The sequence below is a fragment of the Ranitomeya imitator genome, chromosome 2, assembly GCF_032444005.1.
Source record: "Ranitomeya imitator isolate aRanImi1 chromosome 2, aRanImi1.pri, whole genome shotgun sequence".
Classification (NCBI taxonomy): Eukaryota; Metazoa; Chordata; class Amphibia; order Anura; family Dendrobatidae; genus Ranitomeya; species Ranitomeya imitator.
Window position 1 is genome coordinate 177,621,272 of NC_091283.1, and position 25,000 is coordinate 177,646,271.

General features: G+C 47.9%; 1 protein-coding gene across 1 annotated transcript in view; it reads left to right on the plus strand.

Annotated features, from left to right (window-relative positions):
* Nucleotides 1-25,000, plus strand: part of PMPCA (peptidase, mitochondrial processing subunit alpha) — a 63,257-nt gene that overhangs the window by 10,321 nt on the left and 27,936 nt on the right. The window contains exon 6 of the mRNA XM_069748112.1: nucleotides 15,591-15,691. Coding sequence (XP_069604213.1) covers nucleotides 15,591-15,691 — 101 coding nt within the window. The remainder of the gene's footprint in view (nucleotides 1-15,590; nucleotides 15,692-25,000) is intronic.

Genomic DNA, 25,000 nt, shown 5'->3' on the forward strand with positions numbered 1-25,000 from the left:
GACAGAATTTAGAAGACCGGCAGGGGGAAGTGGTCCCATCTGCGCCCCCGCAACGTCATCTCGAGAGGGTGATCATTCCCATGGTGACCCAATGTTGTGGTGATGAAATCCAGGTCACCAGGGATAGCAAGGTAGTTAGATCATGCGCAGCGCATGATCTAACCAACTTTTGTCTCCAGCACTGACAGGTTATAAAGCATAGCAATGCTCCTGCATTGCTATGCTTTATAACTGCGATCAGAGCTGTTAAAGTCCCATAGTTAGAATAAGAAAAAAAGAAATATATTTTACCAATAAATAAATTTTTTGTGGGGAAAAAAAAGTACACATTAGTTATTGTTGTGTCCGAGACGACCCAAATATATAAAACTTTCCTACCAGTGAACACCGAAAAAAAGGCAGCAAACTATGCTTTTTGGTCATACCACCAAACAAAAAGTGGAATGAAACGCAATAAAAAAAAGACGAATGTAAATAAAAATGGTACCGCTGAAAACATCATCTTGTCCTGCAAAAAGCAAGCCGCCATACAGCTCCATCAGCGGAAAATAGGGATTTTTGTGTACTCACCGTAAAATCCTTTTCTCCGAGTCACTCATTGGGGGACACAGGACCGTGGGTGTATGCTGCTGCCACTAGAAGGCTGAAACTAAGTAAATACAAAAAAAGTTAGCAGGGCCGCGCTTAGTAACCCGATATTTGCCCTGGTTACCATTGTAAAAGTTTAAAAAAAAAACTACATACTCACATTCCGATGTCTCACGTCCCCCGGCGTCAGCTTCCCGCACTGACTGTGTCAGCGCCGGCCGTAAAGCAGAGCACAGCGGTGACGTCACCGCTGTGCTCTGCTTTATGGCCGGCGCTGACAGTCAGTGCGGGAAGCTGACGCCGGGGGACATGACAGACATCGGAATGTGAGTATGTACTGTTTTTTTTTTTTTTTTTTTTTACTTTTACAATGGTAACCAGGGTAAATATCGGGTTACTAAGCGCGGGTGATCAGCGACCAAAAAAAGGTCCAGATCATTCCCAGTGACCAACGATCTCCCAGCAGGGGCCTGATCGTTGGTCGCTGTCACGCATAACGATTTTGTTAACGATATCGTTGCTACGTCACAAAAAAGCAACGATATCGTTAACGAAATCGTTATGTTTGAAGGTACCTTAAGGCCTTATGCAGAGAGTCTGCCCAAAGAGTTACGGCTTTGGCTACCCAGGTAGCAGCGAAAGAGGGAAAGCGTGCCGAGCCTGATGCTTCAAACACTAAAGGTACCTTCACACATAACGATATTGTTAACGATATCGTTGCTTTTTGTGACGTAGCAACGATATCGTTAATGAATCGTTCTGTGTGACAGCGACCAACGATCAGGCCCCTGCTGGGAGATCGTTGGTCGCTGAATAAAGTCCAGAACATTATTTCGTCGCTGGACTCCTCCTGACATCGCTGGATCAGCGTGTGTGACACCGATCCAGCGATGTCTTCACTGGTAACCAGGGTAAACATCGGGTAACTAAGCGCAGGGCCGCGCTTAGTAACCCGATGTTTACCCTGGTTACCATCCTAAAAGTAAAAAAAAAACAAACGCTACATACTTACCTACCGCTGTCTGTCCTCCAGCGCTGTGCTCTGCTCTCCTCCTGCACTGGCTGTGAGCGTCGGTCAGCCGGAAAGCAGAGAGGTGACGTCACCGCTCTGCTTTCCGGCCGCTGTGCTCACAGTCAGTGCAGGAGGAGAGCAGAGCACAGCGCTGGAGGACAGACAGCTGTAGGTAAGTATGTAGCGTTTGTTTTTTTTTACTTTTAGGATGGTAACCAGGGTAAACATCGGGTTACTAAGCGCGGCCCTGCGCTTAGTTACCCGATGTTTACCCTGGTTACCGGCATCGTTGGTCGCTGGAGAGCTGTCTGTGTGACAGCTCTCCAGCGACCAAACAGCGACGACGCAGCGATCCGGATCGTTGTCGGTATCGCTGCAGCGTCGCTTAATGTGAAGGGGCCTTAAGCGGACGAGACTATCAATTAGGCGATCCGTGGGATCTTTGATGGAAGATCCGTCCGGCAGGGATAGAAGAGTTTGGGAGGATAAACGTGAAACAGGAGGATCCACAGGAGGGGATTCTGTCCAAAGGATATTTGGATTGCAGAGACCTCAGACCTGCAAAGCGTTTGTCCGGACGCTCCCTATGTTGCTGAACTATGTCCTGGAATTCCGGGTGATTGGCAAACACCGTGTGAGGACGCTTGGTCCTTTTGAAGGACACCAAATTATCCGTATTGGAGGTCGCAGGCTCCTCATCAACTGGAAGTGACTGGTTGACGTCCTCAATGAGACTATCTATAGTACTCTGATAGCCTGGCGACTCTAGATCAAGAGGCCCATCAGACTCAGGTACAGGTGCCTGGGGAGCGGGAGCTGGAAGCAGAGCTAACGGACGCCGAGGCACCAGAAGGCCTGGGGGACGAGCTACGGACACGCTTCCTAGATGCCCACTTGTGTCTGGAATGAGAGTGGCCCCTGCAGGCCGAAGATTCCCCTGCTGTAGGGGAAGTTTTCTGAGCAGGCGGATTAGTGGTCCTGCTCCTGGATGGATCCTGGAGGGACTCGATCGCTTTAGTCAAGGAAGCCATAGATTGCGAAAATGACAAAGCCCACTCAGGGGGACTGGTCACCGTGGGCTCGTTTGCTGGGGGGGCTACTGTGCGCATTTAGGGTCACAAGCATGACAGAGCGGAGCAGTATGCCCACTTGGTAGCACAGCCTGACAGGTGGTGCAAGAAGTGAAAAATACCGTATGCATTTTTACAGATTTTTTTGGAGGGTTTAGGCAGAGACATGTTGTACCTGCTAACCTCCAAAACAGACTGCAGGACTGTTGAGGGGCACTTTATGTGCAGCTCCAATAGCAGGGCACTCTTGTGTGTAAATGCAGGAGGAGGAGGGCCTGTGTCAGTGTGCAGAGCACCTACCCAGGTCCTGTGTCCAGTCGCAGCGGAGTGCCAGTTGCCGGCGTCCAGAGGCTCATTTGCTTCAAATATGACCGCCGAGAGTTTGTGGAGCGCTTCTCGCAGTGTGCGAGAAGCGCTAAACCGGTGGGCGAGGCCTCGAGTGTGACGCTCGCTGTGGGCGTAGTCGCGGCCTAGCTGGGGCTGAAGCCGAGGACTAAATTAGCGACGCCCGGCCACAAGACGCGGCCGGGCCTGCGGTGCGCTCGGGAGCCCCCCCCCCCCCACCCCCCCCCTGCAAGACTCACGGCTGAGGTCCTCTTGAAGCGAGGTATGAGGGGAGGTGCAGTAAACTTCGAACCGCCGCCCTCTTGATGAGGAGGTGGAGAGGGACTAAGGAGCTCCATGCAGCACCGCTGTTCTTCAGTGATGGCGCCCGGATTATCAATAGAAAAGGTGGCATCTGTGTATCCTAAGGGTTCGCTCGCCTAGGATTTCACAGGGCCGTTAATCCCACGTCGCAGGAGAGGATATGTGGAGTTGAAACTCACTGTGCTCGCCTGTTGATGTTTTGAGGAAGATTGGCCCCCTTAAAAGGGGCTGTCGCCCCCTTCATCCTCTTGCGCAAAAGGCGAAAAAAGTAAAGAATAAAAAATGGATATAAAATAAGAATGTCTGAAAAAAACAGATGCAGTGTGCCTCCTTACGGATACTAAGCAAGAACTGGTAATATCCGGAGCCAGCGGGCGGTGTATACTGCAGAGGAGGAGCTAACATTTTTATGTATTTACTTAGTGTCAGCTTCCTAGTGGCAGCAGCATACACCCACGGTCCTGTGTCCCCCAATGTGGCGATGGAGAAAATAAAAAAGTTGCAGCTCTCAGAATAAAGCGATGTAAAAATTATTTTTTTTCTATAAAATAGTTTTTGTCTAAAAGCGCCAAAACATTAAGAAATATATAAATGAGGTATCGCTGTAATCCTACTGACCCGAAGAATAAAACTGCTTTATCAATTTTACCACACATGTAACAACATTAAAAAAAAAATCCTGAATTGATGGTTTTTGTTCATTCTGCTAACTTAAAATCGGAAAAGAAAGGGATAAAAAATGTCATGTGCCCGAAAATGGTACCAATAAAAACGTCAACTCGTCCCGCAAAAAAACAAGCCGTCACATGACTGTCGGCCTAATTTGGAAAAATGATAGATCTCAAAATGTGGTGTTTCAAAAACTATTTTTTTGCAATAAAAGGCGTCTTTTAGTGTGTGACAGCCGACAAACATAAAAAGCACAATATAAATCTGGTATCGCTGTAATAACACCGACCTGAAGAATAAAGTCACCTAATCACTTATACCGCACAAGGTATGGCGTAAAAAATAAATAAAACACATTCTTCACCTGCTGTTGATTTGTTCATTCTGCCTCCCAAAGATTGCAGTAAGGCTCGGTGCACATTTACCTTCGGGTTTCCGTGTAAATCTCTGAAATATGTGATTTAGACAAAACCTCCGGCATAAGATTCCCTATAATGAGGCAGATGGAGGCACTGTGGACGCCATAGGACCTGTGATCTGGCGGTGTCTGTCTTTTTAGGATTGCATAAAAGTACCATTGCCCACAGTTTTGTGCACTTCTGAAAAGGACACAGCTGAACAGAGTAACTCTGCTGCTTCATTATAGTGAATGGATCACTCGGGGGTTTTATCTGAATCACGTCACTCAGAGATTTAGATGGAAATCCCAAAGTAAGTGCTCAGCGTAGAGCTCCGGAAAAATGTGATCCCAAACGTTATGTAAAATGTTCCCAATAAAAACTTCAAATCAATCTATAAAAACAAACAAACAAGTCACTTCTCAGGTCCGTCATCTAACGGAAATATAGTGAGCTTCCATGTTACTGGTAGCACAAAGGCTCTGGAGAAGCTAAATGGCTCCTCACCCGCCAAAAGAAATTCAGCAAATTCTCCGCTCCCAAATCAAAATGCCCCCTCCCTTCTGAGCCCCAATGTGCCTAAACCACATATAGCGCCCACACGTTTGGCATTTCTGTAGTGATGAGAACATGCCTAATTAACAGGTGCATGCATCCAGAAGCATGAGCTGGGTATAACGTACTGGTGACTGCAATAGCAAATTGTAACGAATGGAAATGGAGACACAGTTATTGAAGTGTACATTCGTTTATTGCAATTTTCGTGGAAACACGGGACCCCTGCCCAGGGGGCTCTGAAGGGGGCGTAACTAAGCGAGCCCCAGACTCCCATAGCAAGACACATCAAACAGGACCAGATTGGGAAGCCCGGTGATGCAAGGTGCTACCTCCAGTTAGACCCTAGACATTTGGAAGCTGACTCGGTTGGATAGGCGGATTGGCAGGAGCCGTAGATGGTGAAGAGCTTGGCAGAGGATTAGCACCCAAAGCAGATAGCAGCAGCAGATGGCACAGACTGGTGCAGGTGGTTCTGGCGTCGTCCAAGAAGACGTGGAAAGGCACGGTGGACACACTGAGGAGACAAACCGGAATTAGTGGGATGCATACAAAGCATGGACGCACTGGTACGGGGAACCTGGGAACTAGCAACAGGAAGCACTTGTTGCTCTGGCACCTCCCTTAGGGCAGAGGTGCCTCAAATAGTACGGTAATTCGGCCATTGGTTGAGACCCTTTTTAGAAAATGGTGAGCTGTCTCTTTGAGCCCGGGAGCGCGTGCGCCCTCAGAGCTGTGCCTGGAACCCTGCGGGTCACGCGCAGGTACCAGGAAGTCACAGCAGAGGAGGGAAGTGTGGGAGTCAGGCCGGAGACTTCGGGGGATCGGCGTTTCTGCTGGGAACCGTGCAACAGAGCCGATCGCGAGGTATCCAAGTGGGGAGCAGGCCGGGCACGGGAAGCATGGCGGGGCAGCCGCTGAGAGGAGGACCAGACCTGCAGGAGTGCCAGTACTTCTCCCTTTATGCCCCCTTTTCTTCAAGCCTGCAAATAATTTCTCCAGTAGGAGAGGGGCCTGGATATTTTCTTTGGGTTCCCACGACCTCTTCTCAGGACCGAAGCCCTTCCAATCTACTAAGAAAAGGGTCTTTCCCCTTACCCTCTTTGTGGCGAAAATATTCTCTACCTCAAAGACCTCCTCCTCGCTGACGGGATCAGGAGTGGTACCCAGGTCCTTAACCCCTTTCTGCCATCGGATGGAATAGTACGTCCGATGGCAGAACCCCCGCTTTGATGCAGGCTCCAGCGGTGAGCCCGCATCAGCTGACATGTGCCCTCAATAGGCATGGGCAGAATTGCGATCCGCCCGCGTCTATTAACTTGTTAAATGTCGCTGTCAAACTCTGACAGTGGCATTTAACAAGTGCTTCCAGCTGGAAATACGGGCAACGCTGACCCCTGTCACGTGATCGAGGGTCAGCGATGCGTCGGCATAACAACGAGAGGTCTCCTGCAGACCTCTATGGTTATTGATGCCAGTTTGCTGTGAGCGCCACCCTGTGGTCGGCGCTCATAGCAATGCTGCAATTCTACTACATAGGGGCGATCTGAGCATCGCCTCTATGTAGCAGAGGCGATCGAGTTGTGGCAGCTTCTAGCCTCCCAAAATTAAAAAAATATATGTTTTTAAAGACATGAAAAAAATAAATATTAATATAAACATCTAAATCACCCCATTTCGCCCCATTCAAAATGAAACAAAAAAAAAATCAAACCTACACATATTTGGTTTTGCCGCGTTCAGAATCGCCTGATCTATCAATAAAAAAAAAAGGATTAACCTGATCGCTAAACGGCGTAGTGATAAAAAAAAGTAAAAACTCCAGAATTACGTTTTTTTGGTCGCCGCGACATTGCACAAAAATGCAATAACGGGCGATCAAAAGAATGTATCTGCATCAAAATGGTATTATTAACATCAGCTCAGCATGCAAAAAATAAGCCCTAACCCAACCCTAGATCATGAAAAATAGAGACGCTACGGGTAACGGAAAATTGTGCAGTTTTTTTGTGTTTGTTTTAGCAATTTTTCGGGTGGGGGGGGGAGGGATGTTTTTTCACTAGTTAAAAAGTAACCTAGACTTGTTTGGTTTCTATGAACTCGTAATGTCGTGGAGAATCATAATGGCTGGTCACTTTTAGCATTTAGTGAACCTAGCAAAAAAGCCAAAGAAAAAACAAGTTTGGGATTGCACTTTTTTGCAATTTCACCGCACTTGAGAATTTTTTCTCGTTTTCTAGTACACGACATGGTAAAACCAATGATTTTGTTCAAAAGTACAAATCGTCCTGCCAAAAATAAACTGTCACGTGGCCATATTGATGGAAAAATAAAAAGATATAGCTCTGGGAAGGAGGGGAGTGAAAAACGAAAACGCAAAACTGTTCATTAAGGGGTTAAAGAAAGAGCTCAAGATTACTGGTTTGAGGAGAGAAATGTTCAAGGAGTTAGGCACACGCAGAGAGTCAGGCAATTTCAATTTTTAAGAGACAGCGTTAATTTGTTTTATAACCTAGAAGGGACCAATGAAATGAAGTCCAAATTTGTAAGATGGCCTCTTCGGACGGATGTACTTGGAGGAGTGCCACACCTTATCCCCATGCCGAAAAGTCGGATCATTCAGGTGTCTCGTCGTCATATCTCTTCATACGCTGCGACGCTCTCTCCAGAGTGGTCTTGGTGTCTCTCCACACTTTGGAGAAATCTTTAGTACGGGTGTCAGCAGCTGGAGTAGCCAAAGACCCAGAAATAGGAAGATGGATACCGGGCTGACGTCCAAACACAATCTGGAAAGGATACTTAGCAGAGGACTCACTTACATGATTATTGTAGGAGACCTCCGCCCACGTAGTAACTTGACCCAGTCATTTTGATGCACGTTAATGAAGTGACGCAGGAACCCGGATACGATCTGATTGACCTTCTCCACCTGACCGTTGGATTGAGGATGATAAGCAGAAGAGAAATCCAGCTCTACGTTCATTAGTTTACAGGTCGCCTTCCAAAACTTCAAAGTGAATTGGACACCCTTATCGGACACATTGTGGCGAGGAACCCCATGGAGGCGGAAAATATGCTGAATGAAGTAGTTGGCGAGTTCAGGAGCAGAAGGAAGACCTGACGGAGGAATAAAGTGAGCATCTTCAAAAAAACGATCCACCACGAACCATATAACGGAGCAGCCAGAGGAGACTGGGAGGTCCGTAATGAAGTCCATAGCAATGTGCTGCCAGGGGACTGAAGGAATTGGAAGCTGCAGAAGACGTCTGAACAGAAGGTGCTTTGCGGTTTTGTTTTGGGCACAGGAAGGACAGGCCGAGACATACTCCAAGATGTCTCTTCCCATAGTAGGCCACCAATAGTAACGAAAAATGAGTTGCAAAGTCTTCCTCTGCCCAGCATGACCAGCCAACTTCGAAGAGTGGCCCCACCAAAGAACTCGCCTCATGTCCGAACTAGATACCAATGTTTTCCCAGGGGGAACCTAAGACAGATTGACAGAGGCTACAGTGACCATTCTGCATGGCTCAATGATGTGTTGAGGCTCTTCCTCCAAGTCGGGCGGCAGAAATGCCCTAGAGAGTGCATCAGCCTTGATGTTCTTGCAGGCAGGGCGAAAATGAAGAAAGAAGTTGAATCGTGCAAACAGGACCACCTGGCCTGGCGTGGATTCAGCCTCTTTGCAGACTGGAGGTAGGCTAGATTCTTATGGTCGGTGAATTTAACGACCTGATGGACTGCTCCCTCGAGAAGATGACACCATTACTGCAGAGCCAACTTGATTGCCAGCAATTCCTGATCTCCAATGGAATAATTTCTCTCGGAAAAGGAAAAAAATCTTCGAGAAAAGGCCACAAGTGACCATTCGACTGCAGGAAGACTTTTGGGTGAGATCCGACCCTGTGCCTATTGAGGAAGCATCCACCTCGAGGCAAAATTGTTTATTCGCGACAGGTCGATGGAGCACCGTCGCAGAAGAGAAGGTTTTTTTTAGTGAAGCAAAAGCCTCCTCTGCCTCAAGAGGCCAATCCATGGAATTATTTCAGAAAAAAGGAGCGCACTCAGCTATCTTAAGTTGGTGCTGGCTGTACTTGGGAAAACCCAACAAGTCCAATATAGAAAAAATTTCAATTTATTTTTGTCTCAACACATGTGAATAAATACATCACATTTTTGCAAAGATATACCATAAGAGTGCGGCTGATTTTTCTATATTAATCCATGGAATTGGCACCCTTTTGGGTCAGAGCCGAGATGGGAGCCCCCGGTGATGAGAAGTGTGAAATAAATTGGCAATAATAGCTAGTGAACCCCAGGAACCGTTGTATCGCCTTAACTCCGGTCGGACAAGGCCACTTGAGGATTACAGCTAGCTTTTCTGGATTCATCCTCAGACCACTGGGCGAGACAATATAGCCTAGGAAGGGCAGAGAGGGTTGCTCGAAGACACATTTCTCAAACTTGGCAAACAGCCTGTTCTCCTTGAGTCTCTGCAGGACCTGACGAACATTCCTCCGGTGCGTGGCTAAATCTGGAAAGATCAAGATGTCATCCAGGTAGGCAACAACATAAGAATAGAGGAGATCCCTAAAAATGTCATTCATAAATTCCTCAAAGACTGCTGGAGCGTTACTGAGCCTGAACGGTATTCATAATGGCTGCCTTGGGTGTTGAAGGCCATCTTCCACTTGTCTCCCTAGCATATGCGGATCAGGTTGTAGGCCCTTCTGAGATCCAGCTTGGTAAAGATCTTGGCTTCCCTGAGACAGTCAAATAACTCCGAAATAAGTGGCAATGAATATTTGTTTTTTTTCCTTCGCCTCATTGGGGGACACAGACCGTGGTGTATGCTGCTGCCTTTAGGAGGCGACACTAAGTGATACAAAGAAAGTTTTCTCCTCCCCTGCAGTATACACCCTCCTGCTGGCTCTCAGCTAACCAGTTCTTTGCTTAGTGTCCGTAGGTGGCACATGGACGGCTGTGCTATTCAGACCCAAAACTCTTTATTATTTTACTTTTCAATTTTGACTCTTTTTGATTTTTATTTTTTCCACGGACGAATGGGGTGACGGATCCTTTCAAGGTTCCAATCTCCACGAACCATCAACAGGCGAGCACGGAGAGTGCCGCCTCTCCGTATCCTCTCCTGCAATGTGAGATGCCAAGCCTGAGCTGATTCTTAGGGGCGACGGGTCCCTTCAAGGGCACCGATCTCCCCGCACTATCAACAGACAAGCACATGGAGTGTCGCCTCCATGTATCTTCTTCTTCAGCCCGGCCTAATGCCGGACAGCTGGCCCTGTCCACCCGGGGGCTTGAACTCTGTGGATGTTACAGAGGCCCCTGTCTATGGCATCCCAGCAGCCCCCACTGCACCACCACTGATAAAGCGGATGGTACAAGGAGGCGGACGGTTCCTCTCCACCTCCCTAACAAAGGGATGGTGGATTGAGGTTTCCCCTTTTATCCCTGCACCGTCCACGCTGCAATACCTGACCTGCAGCAGAACAGTAGAGTGCGTGTGCTTTCCTTGGTGCTGAAACCCAGTCATCCGCGGCGGCTCCGTGTCGGGATGTGCACCGATGGTAAGTGGATCCTGTCGGTGGTGGGCCTCTGCAATGGGATAGTCACATGCTGACTGGCAGCCTCAGCCATGGCTTCCCTGTGGCCCACCTTCCTGAGGTAACCCTGCGGCCGGCTGCAAAAATTTAGCCCCCGACTTCGGCCGATGTGTAGGCCGCATCCCGGAAGCCACGTCCGCACTAAGGCGGCTCCGCCTCTGGCGCTTTTGCCTGGCACAGGAGCGCTTGCTTTTCTAGGCCACTCCAACGCCCCCTCACTTCTACCCCTGGTATTGCTCCCGCCAGCTGCAGAACTAAGCGAGCCCCAGACTCCCGTAGTAAGACCCCTCAAACAGGACCAGATTGGGAAGCTGGGGTATGCAAGGTGCTTCCTCAAGTTAGACCCCGGACATGTGGAAGCTGACTCGACTGGACAGACGGGCGGCAAGAACCGCAGATGGCGAAGAGCTTGGCAGAGGATTAGCAGCCGAAGCGGATAGCAGCAGCAGATGGCACGGACTGGTGCAGGTGGTACTGGCTTCATCCAAGAAGACGTGGAAAGGCACGGTGGACACACTGAGGAGACAAGCCAGAATTAGTGGGATGCAGACAGAGCATGGACTCGCTGGTACGGGGGACCTGGGAACTAGCAACAGGAAGCACTTGTTGCTCTGGCACCTCCCTTAGGGCAGAGGTGCCTGAAATAGTACGGGTCATTGGATAGACCCTTTTTAGAAAATGGTGTGCTGTCTCTAAGAGACTGGGAGCGCACACCCTCAAAGCCGTGCCTGGAGCCCTGCGGGCCATGCGCAGGAACCAGGAAGCCGCAGCAGAGGAGGGAAGCGCGGAAGTCAGGATGGAGACTTTCGGGTGGTCGGCGTTTCCGCTCGGAACCGTGCAGCAGCGATAGTGCCGAGGTATCTGAGCGGGCCGGGCATGGGAAGCAAGGCAGGGCAGCCGCGGAAGAGGAGGACCAGACCTCTGCAGGAGCGCCAGCGCTACACAGATTAGCAATTTTCACTTCGTAACATCCACTGCTGCCTGTTTCTGGGAAAACACCCATGGATTCAAAATAGTCACTACATCTGTAGATACATTCCCAAAGGACTTATAATTTCCAAAATGGGCTCACTTGGGGGGTTCTGCTTTTCTAGCACTTAGGGGCTCTGTATATGGAGTCCGCAAACTATTCTAGGAAAATCTGCACCGCAGGAGGAAATTAGTGCTCCGTTCCTCCCGAGTATCGCTTTGTGACTAAGCAGTACTGTACAGCCATGTATGCAGTATTTCTACATTCAGCAGAAATTGTGGGACACATATTGGTGCAATTTTTACCCATTTCTCAGTGTGAAAATGTAAAATCTGGGACATAAAACAAACTGTGGTAAAAATGTAATACCGTATATACTCGAGTATAAGCTGACCCGAGTATAAGCCGACCCCCCCTAATTTTGCCACAAAAAACTGGGAAAACTTAATGACTCGAGTATAAGCCTGGGGTGGGAAATGTAGCAGCTACCGGTAAATGTAAAAATAGATACCAATGAAAGTAAAATTAATTGAGACATCAGTAGGTTGTGTTTTTGAATATCCATATTGAATCAGGAGCCCCATATACTGCTCCATAAAGTTTATGATGGCCCCATAAGATGCTCCATATTAAAATATGCCCCATATAATCCTGCATAAAGGTTAATAATGGCCCCATAAGATGCTCCATAGACACATTTGCCCAATATAATGCTGCACAAATGTTGATTATGGCCCCATAAGATGCTCCATAAAGATATTTGCCCCATATAGTGCAGCACAAACCTTATGGCCCCATAAGATGTTCCATAAAGACACTTGCCCCATATAGTGCTGCACAAACGTTAATTATGGCCCATTAGATGCTCCATAAAGATATTTGCCCCATATAGTGCTGCACAAACGTTATGGCCCCATACAGACACTTGCCCCATATAGTGCTGCACAAACGTTGATTATGGCCCCATAAGATGCTCCATACAGACACTTGCCCCATTTGCTGTTGCTGCGATTAAAAAAAAAAATCACATACTCACCTCTCCGTCGCTCAGGCCCCTGGCATTTTCAATATTCACCTGAATTTGTTCCGGCGCTGCTCCATCTTCAGCGTCTTCTGCACTGACGTTCAGGCCGAGGGCGCGCACTAACCACGTCACCGCGCCCTCTGACCTGAGAGTCACTGCAGAAGACGCTGAAGACAGAGCTGCACCAGAACGGGGAGCAGGTGAATATCGCGCAGCGCTCCCCCTCCCCATTATACTCACCTGCTCCTGGCGCGGTGCAGTCCCTGCATCCCGGCGCTGCAGCTTCTTCCTGTACTGAGCGGTAACCGTTACCGCTCATTACAGTAATAAATATGCAGCTCCACCCCTATGGGAGGTGGAGCCGCATATTCATTAAGGTAATGAGCGGTACCATGTGTCCGCTCAGTACAGGAATAAGCTGGGGCGCCGGGAAGCCAGGGACCGTGCCAGGAGTTGGTGAGTATAATTAGACAGCCCCCGCTCCCCATCCCCTGCCGACCCCCGGGTATGACTCGAGTATTAGCCGAGAGGGGGACTTTCAACCCAAAAAATGGGCTGAAAATCTCAGCTTATACTCGAGTATATACGGTAATTTTTTCTTTGTTGTCCAATGGTATAAGATTCTGTGACCCACTCGTGGTGTCAATATGATCACTGCACCCCTAGATGAACTCATTGAGAGGTGTTGTTTGTAAAGTGGGGTAACTTATGCTGTTCTAGCACCTCTCCCAGTGAGTCATGGTACCTGCAATCCATAACAGTAAAATATGCACTATAGTGTGGCGCTCCTTCCCTTCTGAGCTTTGCATTGTTCCTGAAAAGTATTTCCCGATTACATGTAGGGTATTGTCGCACTCAGGAGAAATTGTAAAACAAACGGAGAGGTCCATTTTTTCCTATTAGCCCTTATAAAAATTAAAAATTTGGAGCTAAAACTTAATTTTAGCAGTAAAAATGTAATGATTCTTTCTTGGTATAAAACTCGAGGCACATGTGGCGTTAATATGACCACTGCTCCCTTAGATGAGTTCTTTGAGAGGTGTAGTCTGTAAAATGATGTGACTTATGTTGGGTTTCTCCTTTTCTGGCACCCCAGGGGCTTTGCCAATTTGACATGGCACCCTGAAACCATTCCAGCAAAATCTGAACTCCAATATGGCGCCTCTTCTCTTCTGGGCTTTGCACTGTGCCTCAAAAGTAGTATTTGCCTACATATTTGTTATCAACTTACTCAAGAGAAATTTCACAACAAATTATACTGTGTATTTTCTCCTGTTACCCAATAAATTTTGGCTAAAAGAACATTTTTTGGGGGAAAAATTAATATTTTTTATTTTATTTTAAGAGATCAGCATTATAAAATTCTGTGAAGCATCGGGGGTTCAAGGTGCTCACCACACATCTACATTCCTTGAGGCGTCTAGTTTACAAAATGGGGCCACTTGTGCGGGATTTCCACTGTTTAGACACATTAGGGGTTCTCTAAATATGACATGGCATCCGCTATTGATTTCAGAAAAAGTTGTGTTCAAAAAATCAAATGCACTCCTTCCCTTCCAAGCCCTGACGTGCAGCTAAAACAATAGTTTTCCTCCACATATGGGATATCGGCGTACTCAGTAGAAATTGCACAACAATTTTTGGCATCTATTTTCTACTGTTACCTGTGTGAACATAAAAAAACTGGGGGCTAAAATAGCATTTTATGGAATTGTTGTTGTTTTTTTTTTGTTTTTGTTTTTTTTGCATTTTCACGGTTCAATATTATAAACATAATTTTTTGTGAAGCACCTGGGTGTTCAAGGTGCTCACCATACATCTAAAGAAGTTCCTTGAGTAGTTTAGTTTCCTAAATGGTGTCACTTGTGGGGAGTTTACACTGTTTAGGCACATCGGGGCTCTTCAAACGCAACATGGCGTCTGCTATTAATTCCAGCAAATTTTGCGTTCAAAAGTCAAGCAGTGCTCCTTCCCTTCGAAGCCCTGCCGTGCGCCCAAACATTAGATATTCTCCACACATGGGGTATTGGTGTGTTCAGGAGAAATTGCACAACACATTTTTGGGTCCATTTTCTTCTATTACATATGTTTAAAAAAACATTCACAATAGGGTGATGTCACAGCTCACCTCCTCCTGTACAATGACTGATAACATCTATATACAGTAGACAACACAGGATCCACCATTCACAATAAGGGATATCACAGCTCACCTCCTCCCCCCTGTACAATGACTGATAACACCTCTATATACAGTAGCTAACACAGGATCCACCATTCACAATAGGTGATGTCACAGATCACCTCCTCCTGTACAATGACTGATAACATCTTTATACAGTAGATAACACAGGATCCACCATTCACAATAGGCGATGTCACAGCTCACCTCCTCCTTGTGTACAATGACTGATAACACCTCTATATACAGTAGAAAACACAGGATCCACCATTCACAATAGGTGATATCACAGCTCACCTCCTCCCCCTGTACAATGACTGATAACACCTCTATATACAGTAGATAACACAGGATCCACCATACACAATAGGTGATGTCACAGCTCACCTCCTCCTCTTGTACAACAAGCTATGTATTGCTGCTAATATTTGGGTGAAGGAGGTAGGAGTGTAAGATGTGCCCTTGCAGCCAGGTATCTTCGTATCTTCCCATCCTCTGTCCTCGTGCTTGTGTATTGTGTGTGGGCATAGACATAAGTGCCATATATGCGCTTTGCGTATTCTGATATTTCGTCATTAGGTGGTATTGTACAATTTAGTCTCTACTTGGGTCAGAAAAAACAAATATGTATTTTTAAAGGCATTAATGACCCACGTGTCTAGTTTGTGACTTCTGGAAAAATTGTAAAGACAGCAGAAGGGCTAAGCTATAAATGTGGAGTCATCATTGCTGCCCCCACCTTGAAGGATGGGTAGGATTTAATAAATTGCTGTAGGAAGAAGGCGAGCCACCATATATTTGGGGAAACCCTAACCACGTGACACCCGGCTGATGCGGAGCTCCTCTGTTGTAGATGAAGAGCTGGAGATGACGCGCATGGCCATACGCTTTGAAATGGAGGACCTGAACATGAGGCCGGATCCGGAGCCATTACTGACGGAGATGATCCATGCAGTAAGTGATGCCGGTATTATATTACCAGCTACATCATTGTTTGACTGTTTTTTCTTTCTTTTGAGGCAAAGCATTCAGGGTATTTATTGGGAAATGAAAGCTATTGATAGAGCTCTTATATTAACCCTTTCATCTCCACGATTTGTTATATTTTTTCCTCTTCTTTGTCATCCAAGAGCCATAACTTTTTCTTTTGATTATAATTGTCAAAGAGGAAAAATTAAGTTTTATAAGACCTTTCCAGGGGGGAGGGACATACTCCCCCACATTAAACATATGGAGAAGAGGGAAAACGACCCATAAATGGAGAAGATCTGACACTACAACCTTCCTTTTGAAGTGAGAGTAATTATAGCTAGCGAGAAACAAACAAATTATTATTATTATTTATTTTTATTATAGCGCCATTTATTCCATGGCGCTTAAATTAAAACCTTTTGCAATAGAAACCCCCTTCTGTAGACAGGTGATTAAAACAGGATGTCTGTTTGAGATCTGTTGACGCAGGGGAGAAGTGCAGAGGCTCCCTTTGTTCCAAGGAAGAAGCATCCTGGGTTCAAAAGATTCTTATGAGCATGTTCCAGACATTGTGTGTCCATTGTCCAGACATGAATATTGGGGCTTTATATCAATCCAATATTTATGGGATATAGATTTTCGGCGTTGTAGCAAAAGGACGGATGTGACGTATTTACTTACATCACTGTAGTGCCACTACCCTCCAACTTAATAACGGTCTGATAGATGATGCAAACCAGGCCATGTTTGATCTCTACGTAACGGTAAAATCATGATAAGAAATATCAATATCTACTGCCTGGAACATTAAGGGGCGAACATATCCTGTAAGTTGGGGATCTTCTAAAATTCTGACAGACCCAGTACATCCCACAATCCGCCCCCACATGAGGTCATCAAGTGGAGGTGTGAGGGCATAGCACTGAGCTAATAAAAAGCAATATTTGGGTTTGAGTCATTAGCCGTCCTTGGAAGACGTACGTTCGTTGTGGTTCTGTCCATTATGTAAAAATCATACAATTTGATTTTTTGGTTTTTATTTTTGTCTCTCACAGTTGAAGTGTACCTACAATGAAAATGACAGACCTCTCCATTCTTTGTAGGTGGGAAAAGTTGCAAAATCGGCAGTGTATCAAAGACTTGCGTATATTCTCGTATATAAGCCGACTTTTTCAGCACATTGTTTTGTGCTGAAAATGCCCCCCTGACTTATACACGAGTCATTGTTCCAGTTTACGGCAGGGGAAGGGGAGCAGCGGGTCACAGGAGGCAGGATCTGGCGGCTATAGGCTGTGCCCACTTCTAAAGATAAATGAATATTCAATGCACTGGCAATGAATATTCATTTCTCTTATAGCGCGCACAGTTACAACCACCAGCTTCCAGTTTATAAAACAAAAAAAAAAACATCCTACTTGCCTTCCATGCGCAGCCTCGCAGCATCTCCTTCCGGTGCCAGCAGCTCCTGTTGCCTGGCAGTCACGTGTACCCGCTCATTAAGGTAATGAATATTCACCTCTCTCCACTCCCATGAACGGCGACACGTGATCACACGGCCGCAGGAGCTGCTGGAAGCCGGAACGAGCTTCTGCGCGGTCACGCAGGGAAATTAAGTAAGATGGTTTTTCTCCTTTGCCACATTGGGGGACACAGACCGTGGGTGTATGCTGCTGCCACTAGGAGGCTGACACTAAGTGATACAAAAAAGGTTAGCTCCTCCTCTGCAGTATACACCACCCAGTGGCTCTAGAGAGAACCAGTTCATGCTTAGTGTCTGTAGGAGGCACACGGGGTCTGCTATTCAGACCATACTTTTTTATTTTATTCCTTTTTATTTTTTTTCCAAGAAGGGGCGACGGACTTTCAATCAACAACAGGCGAGTTTTGGGAGTGTCGCCTCCCCGTATCCTTTCCTGCAACCCAAGTCAGGCATGAGCTATACTAGGGGTGACGGTTCCCATCAGGGCATCGGTCTCCCCACAGCAACAACAGATGGGAACATGGAGTGTCGCCTCCATATACCCCCTTCTCTGCCAGGCTACAGCCTGACACAGCCCTGTTCCATCCTAGGGGAGCGAACCCTTAGGATGCACAGAAGCTCCTATGGTGTCCGTGCTGCTCCCACTGCACCACCACTGATAGAACAGCGGCGCTGCAAGGAGCTGGAAGGTCCCTCTCCACCTCCACATAGAAGGGGACTGTGGATAGAGCGTCCCTGCACCGTCCGCTTCATAACTGCATTCAGGCTCCGCAGTAAGCAAGGCCTTCCATCCAGGCTCCGTGGTAAGTTGAGGACCCGGGGGGGGGGGGGGGGGGGGTTGGGGCTCCAGGCGCCGCAATTTAGTACCCGGCTTCAGCCTTTGCTAGGCAAGCAGTTAGCTCCGCCACAAGCGTGCGATTGTGACGGAGGTCCCGCCCACTTTCCTGGCACTTCTCATTCTCCACGAGAAGCGCCTCTCTACTCTCAGCAGGATACGGTAAGGAAACACGGCACTCAGTAGATATGAGGGTTGGCGGTGCTCAAGTAGGGTGTCCACCCCGTATATTAAAGATGAATGAAACTTGGCACTCAATTTTTGAGAAGAAAAGCTTCTTAGTTTATTGATGCATCCAGACAAACAAAACCGCTAAACGTTTTCGGTCCACACCGGACCTTCGTCAGAGCGTCGCTCTCCTCTGCTCTGCACTACTAGCGCTCAGGATCCAGCGCCGTTACTCCCTCCAGGCTTTGTGCCTCTCCTCTGGCGCTTCACCTTCCTTTGTGATCCTGCAGCAGACTGCAGCTCCTATATCCCGTGCTCTGGCTGACGCTCATTCAGGCTCATTAGCTTCCTCATCCAGTCAATGTCTAAAACGCTCTGACGAAGGTCCGGTGTGGACCGAAAACGTTTAGCGGTTTTGTTTGTCTGGATGCATCAATAAACTAAGAAGCTTTTCTTCTCAAAAATTGAGTGCCAAGTTTCATTCATCTTTCTCTACTCTCAGCAGCCATCTTACCCACCAGGAGGACAGGACTGCGTAACGGTTCCACGAGCGGACAACCAATAGGCTGTCTCAGAGGACACAGGACCTGGGTAAGAGCTCTGCCACACTTTCCCCAGGCCACCCCTTGTTTTTTACACAAAGGGCTCTGCTGTACCTCCTTTGAAGTACAGCGCTCTCTTAGAGCTGCACTTGTAAGCCTTCCCTGCAGTATATACATGGATATGTATTGGAGATAAAGGTACAGCATGTCCCTACCTAAGACTTCCAAAAAGGCCGCCAAAACACATAGTGTGTTTCACCTCATGTCAGGCTGCGTTACCGAGCAGACACACTACTCCACTCTGCAAAACATGTGATACCAAATGAGCTCAGGAGCCCCCCGCTGCTACCGATACTGTGGCTAGTCCCCCTGAGTGGGTTGCATCCTTATCACAGCCCATGGCTTCCTTAACAAAGGCCATAGAGTCCCCTTCAGGACCCCTCCAGGTGTGTGAACACTAATCTGCCTGTCTCAGAGGACTCCCTTACATCTCGGGAACCATCGACCTGAAGGGGCCATCCTCGCTTAAAGTAGACACAGGCATCTAGGAAACTGATACATAGCACGTCTCCCAGGCCCTCTGGTGACTCGGCATCCGTAAGCTCCGTTTCTCGCTCTCCCTCTCCAGGGATTGATAACGAACAAGCCTCTGAGTACGAGTCTGAAGGGCCCCTTGACTTATAATCTCCGGGTTGCCAGACAACAATAGATAGTCTCATAGAGGCTGTCAACCAGACCTTGCAGGTTAGCGAAGAACCTGCTTCTACGCATGCGGATTACACGGAGTCCTTTAAAAGGGCTAAATGTCCTCATAGGGTGTTTGCCAATCACCCTGAGTTCCAGGACATAGTTTGGCACCACAGAGAGCAGCCAGACCTATGCTTTGCAGGACAGAAGTATCTTGAGGTCAGATATTCTTTCCCATCTGACCTCTGAAAACAATGGGCAGAATCTCCTCCAGTGGATCCTCCTGTGTTCCGATTGGCTTGCAAAACTCTTCTGTCCCTGCCTGATGGATCCTCCATCAGGGATCCCATGGATCGCCTAACTGACAGCCTCGCCCTTTCGGTTTTCGGGGCATCAGGTTCTGCACATGCTCCCTCCTTTGGAGCAACATGGGTAGCTAAAGCCATGGTATCCTGGGCAGATTCTCCATCTCATGTCCTGATTCTGCACTGAAGTATTACAATGAAACCCTGCAAAGTGCCTTGGATGAAATTGCACCTCCTATACATAGAACAACTCAGCACAGACGGCAACAACCGTGGCACATGCTGCAAACATGTTTCCTGCAGCGGTGCTCCAGGTGTCCCGAACGTCTGAGGAGAAAATATAATCTAACCGAAGATTTCATCCATTATAAGTTCATGCTTAAAACATACAACTTTGCCCTTCACCTCTCCAAACAAACCTATTTCAACATCCTCATCACCTCACTGTCCAATAACCCTAAACGTCTCTTTGACACTTTTCATTCCCTAGTCAACCCAAGAGTGCAGGCCCCAACCACGGATCTCCGCGCTGACGATCTGGCCAATTACTTAAAAAATTTACCACATCCAACAGGAAATTATCTCCCAATGCCTTCATACCATGCACTGTCCTCCCTCCCCCATTGCATCTAGTTCACTCTCTGACTTTGAACCAGTTACAGAAGAAGAAGTAATCAGGCTCCTTGCATCTTCTCGCCCGACCACTTGCAACAGTGACCCCCATTCCGTCACATCTCCTCCAGTCCCTTTCCCCTGCTGTCACCGCTCACCTGACAAAAATATTCAACCTTTCTCTCTCTTCCAGTATCTTTCCCTCCTCATTTAAGCATGCCATCATACATTAATTACTTAAAAAACCATCCCTCAACCAAAACTGTGCCACTAATAATAGACCTGTCTCTAATCTTCCCTTCATCTCTAAACTCCACGAACGCCTGGTCCACTCCCGTCTTACCCGCTATCTCTCAGATAACTCTCTTCTCGACCCTCTTCAATCTGGTTTCTGCTCTTTACACTCTATTGAATCTGCCCTCACTAAAGTCTCTAATGATTTACTAACGGCTAAATCTAATTGGTCACTACTCGATGCTAATTCTCTTGGACCTCTCCGCAGCATTCGATACTGTGGATCATCAGCTCCTCCTCACTATGCTCCGCTCCATCGGCCTCAAGGACACCGTTCTCTCCTGGTTATCCTATCTCTCTGCCCGATCCTTCACTGTATTTTTTGCTGGTTCCTCCTCCTCTCACCTTCCCCTTACTGTTGGGGTTCCTCAAGGATCAGTCCTAGGCCCCCTCCTCTTCTATTTGTATACAGCTCCTATTGGACAAACAATCAGTAGATTTGGTTTCCAGTACCATCTCTATGCTGGTGACACCCAGTTATACACTTCTGCTCCTTATATCACGCCTGCCTTTCTAGAAACACCAGTAATTGTCTTACCGCTGTCTCTAACATCATGTCCTCCCTCTATCTGAAACTGAACCTGTCAAAAACTGAACTCGTGTTTCCTCCCTCTACTAACCTACCTTTGCCTGACATTGCCATCTCCGTGTGTGGTTCCACCATACTCCCAAGCAACATGCCCGCTGCCTTGGGGTCATACTTGATTCCAAGCTTTCATTCACCCCACACATCCAATCACTGGCTCTTGTCATCTGCATCTCAAAAACATTTCTAGAATTCGCCCTTTTCTTACTTTCGACTCTGCAAAAACTCTTACTGTTTCACTTATTCATTCTCGTCTGGACTATTGTAACTCTCTACTAATCGGCCTCCCTCTTACCAAACTCTCCCCGCTCCAATCTGTCCTGAATGCTGCAGCCAGGATCCTATTTCTCACCAATCGTTATACCGGTGCCTCTACCTTGTGCCAGTCAATACACTGGTTACCCATCCACTCCAGAATCCAGTACAAATCTATTACCCTCATCCACAAAGCACTCCATGGCTCCGCACCACCCTACACCTCCTCCCTGGTCTCAGTCTACCACCCTACCCGTGCTCTTCATTCTGCTAATGACCTGAGGTTAGCATCCTCATTAATCAGAACCTCCCACTCCTGTCTCCAAGACTTTTCATGTGCTGCGCCAGTTCTTTGGAATACACTACCCAGGGTAATATGATTAATCCCCAATCCCCACAACTTTAAGCGTGCCCTAAAAACGCACTTGTTCAGACTGGCCTACCGCCTCAACGCATTAACCTAACTATCCCTGTGTGGCCCATTCAAAAAACTTAAACCATAATCTGGTTCATCGCATCATGTTCTCGTACACTTTATGCATTTAATAGACCTCTGTGTCTGTACTGTTACATATTTAGGCTGTTTAGCCTAGCCTTTACATGAACACCCGATTCTTATACTATGGCTTTTCCGAACAACAAAAGCAATTGTTACCATCCACCTCTCTTGAACTGTGATTTTTGTTATGCTGTAATGTCTATTGTCTGTAAAAATCCCCTCTATAATGTAAAGAGCTGCAGAAAATGTTAGCGCTATATAAATACAATTATTATTATTATTATTATTATATTATTATAAGACTATACAAAAGAGCAATCTTTCCCCAGAGATTTCGGAGCTGGCAAATCAGATTTCTTTGGCCGGCGACTATGTAGTAAAGGCATCCATAGATGCGGCTAATTGCGCTGCGCTCGCAGCTTCAAACACAGCAGTTATCAGAAAAGCGTTATGGCTCAGGGACTGGCGAGCGAACTCTGCATCCAAGAAGTCCTTAACTTCTCTGCATTACCAGGACGGCCGCTTATTTGGAGAAAGGCTAGACCAGCTTATCTCAGATGCTACAAGCGGGAAGAGCAAGTTCCTTCCCCAGCAGAAAGTTAGGCATCCTATTCGCCGACCGCTGCAGACACGAATCCTATCCTTTCGCAGCAATTTCGGCTGGTCCTCTACGGACAGTTCACCTCTTTCGGTGCATCCCGCTCAAAGGGACAAGAGTCCACAGGCTTTGGGCAAGACTAACCACTTGTGGAAGTCCCGCTCCAAGCAGGCCAGATCTAGGAGATCCAGGTCCCAGAGACTCTCGGTTAAATGACTCGCGACGTGGTCTGGACAACACCAGCAGAGTAGGCAGCCGCCTACTCTATTTCTGCCATGTTTGGCTCGCCGTCGTCCACGACGAATGGGTCAGAGATCTGGTGTCCTCCGGATACAAAATCGAGTTTGCTTCCCATCCTCCAACCCGGTTCTTTGCCTCTCTTCCCTCCCAAAAGAGGGAACCAGAGTTCGGTCCTTTTACCAAGCCATCGAGTCACTCCCCCAGGACGGCGTCATTACCCCGGTCCCGGTGAACAAGGGGTTCTATTCAAATCTGTTGTGGTCCCAAAAAAGGATCGTGCGGTCATGCCCATCCTGGACCTAAAGCTCCTGAACAAATTTGTCAGAGTTCGACATTTCAGGATGGAGGCTCTCGGTTCTGTCATCTCATCGATGGAGCAAGGGGAGTTCCTGGCCTCCATCGATATTCGGGATGCGTATCTTCACATCCCAATCTTTCCCCCTCACCAAAGGTTCCTGCACTTCGCTGTTCGCGAAGAACATTTTCAATTCACAGCCTTGCCCTTCGGCCTTGCTACCGCCCCGAGGGTGTTCACAAAGGTCGTGGCGGCCGTTATGTCCATTCTACACTCTCTCGGGGATTGGTTGTCTTGCCCTACATAGACGATCACTTGATCAAGGGACTGTCCTTTCAGGTCTGCGAGGAGTGCGTCTGCATTTCTTTGGATACTATTTCTCAGCTAGGTTGGTTGATAAACCTGAGCAAATGTTCTCCAGGCCCAGCTCAGCGGATTTCCTTCCTGGGCATGATCCTGGACACTTCCCGAGGGTTGGTGCTTCTGCCTCAGGACAAAGTCCTTGCCTTTCAGCAGGGGGGCCAAAGCACTTTATCAACCATCTCCTCGTTCCATTCGCTTTGGCAGAGGGTCCTAGGGAAAATGGTGGCTGCAATCAAAGCCGATCCATTCGCTCAGCTGCACCTACGACCTCTACAACATGCGCTTTTCGACGCATGGGACAGGAACCCCTTCTCACTCGATCATCTGTGCCAGCTTCCCCCGCTGGTCAAACAGGCACTCAGGTGGTGGACATTTCGGTCCTCCATCCTTCAAGGGAAATCCTTACTCCCGGTCCATTGGCACGTGGTCACTACTGACGCCAGCCTTCTGGGTTGGGGAACAGTCTTCTGTCATCACACGGCTCAGGGGCATTGGTCTGCTCAGGAGTCACGTCTTCCGATCAATGTCCTGGAGATCCGTGCGATTCGGCTGTCCCTGCGGCAGTTCCATCATCTCTTGGCAGGCCATCCCATCTGAATTCAATCAGACAATGCCACGGCCGTGGCTTACATCAATCATCAAGGGGCACCCGCAGCAAAGCGGAAATGAGCGAGGCGGAACACATCCTTTGTTGGGCCGAAAGAAGCCACTTGGTTATCTCGGCTGTTCATATCCTGGGCATGGAAAACTGGGCTGCGGACTTCATCAGCCATCAAGGCCTTGCCTCGGGAGAGTGCTCTCTCCATCCGGAGAGTTTCCAGCAGATCTGTCTTCGCTGGGGGACCCCAGATGTGGACCTGATGGCGTCACGGTTCAATTCCAAGGTACCAGAGTTTGTAGCTCGGTCCCGTGAGCCTTCGCGGTGAACGCACTCGTCCTTCCGTGGAGCCATTTTCACCTTCCCTACCTGTTTCCCCCATTGCCTTTGATTCCGAAGGTAATCAGGAAGATCAAAGCAGAGGGGGTTCCAGTAATCCTAGTGGCTCCAGACTGACCACGCCAGGCGTGGTACGCAGATTTAGTACATGTCGCAGATATACCCTGGCGACTACCAGATCGACCGTACCTGCTTTGTCAGGGCCCGATCTACCACCAAAACTCGAGGGCCCTGTGTTTGTCGGCTTGGCCATTGAATCCTGGGTTCCAACGCAAGCTGGTTTCTCCCAAGAGGTAGTGTCTACCATGCTTAATGCTCGGAAGCCGATGTCGGGACGCATATATCATCAGATCTGGAAAATCTTTTTTGAATGGTGTAGAAGCTGAGGTCGGCCTCCCCTGGTTTTCTCCATTCCCACCATTCTGGAATTTCTTCAGTCCGGCCTGGACTCAGGCAGGGCGCCGGGCTCCCTCAAGGGACAGGTTTCAGCCTTGTCCATCTCGTTTCAGCGTAAGATCGCTTCCAACCACAGGCGAGAACTTTCTTTCAGGGAGTCTCCCACGTGGTACCTCCCTATAGAGCGCCCTTAGACGCC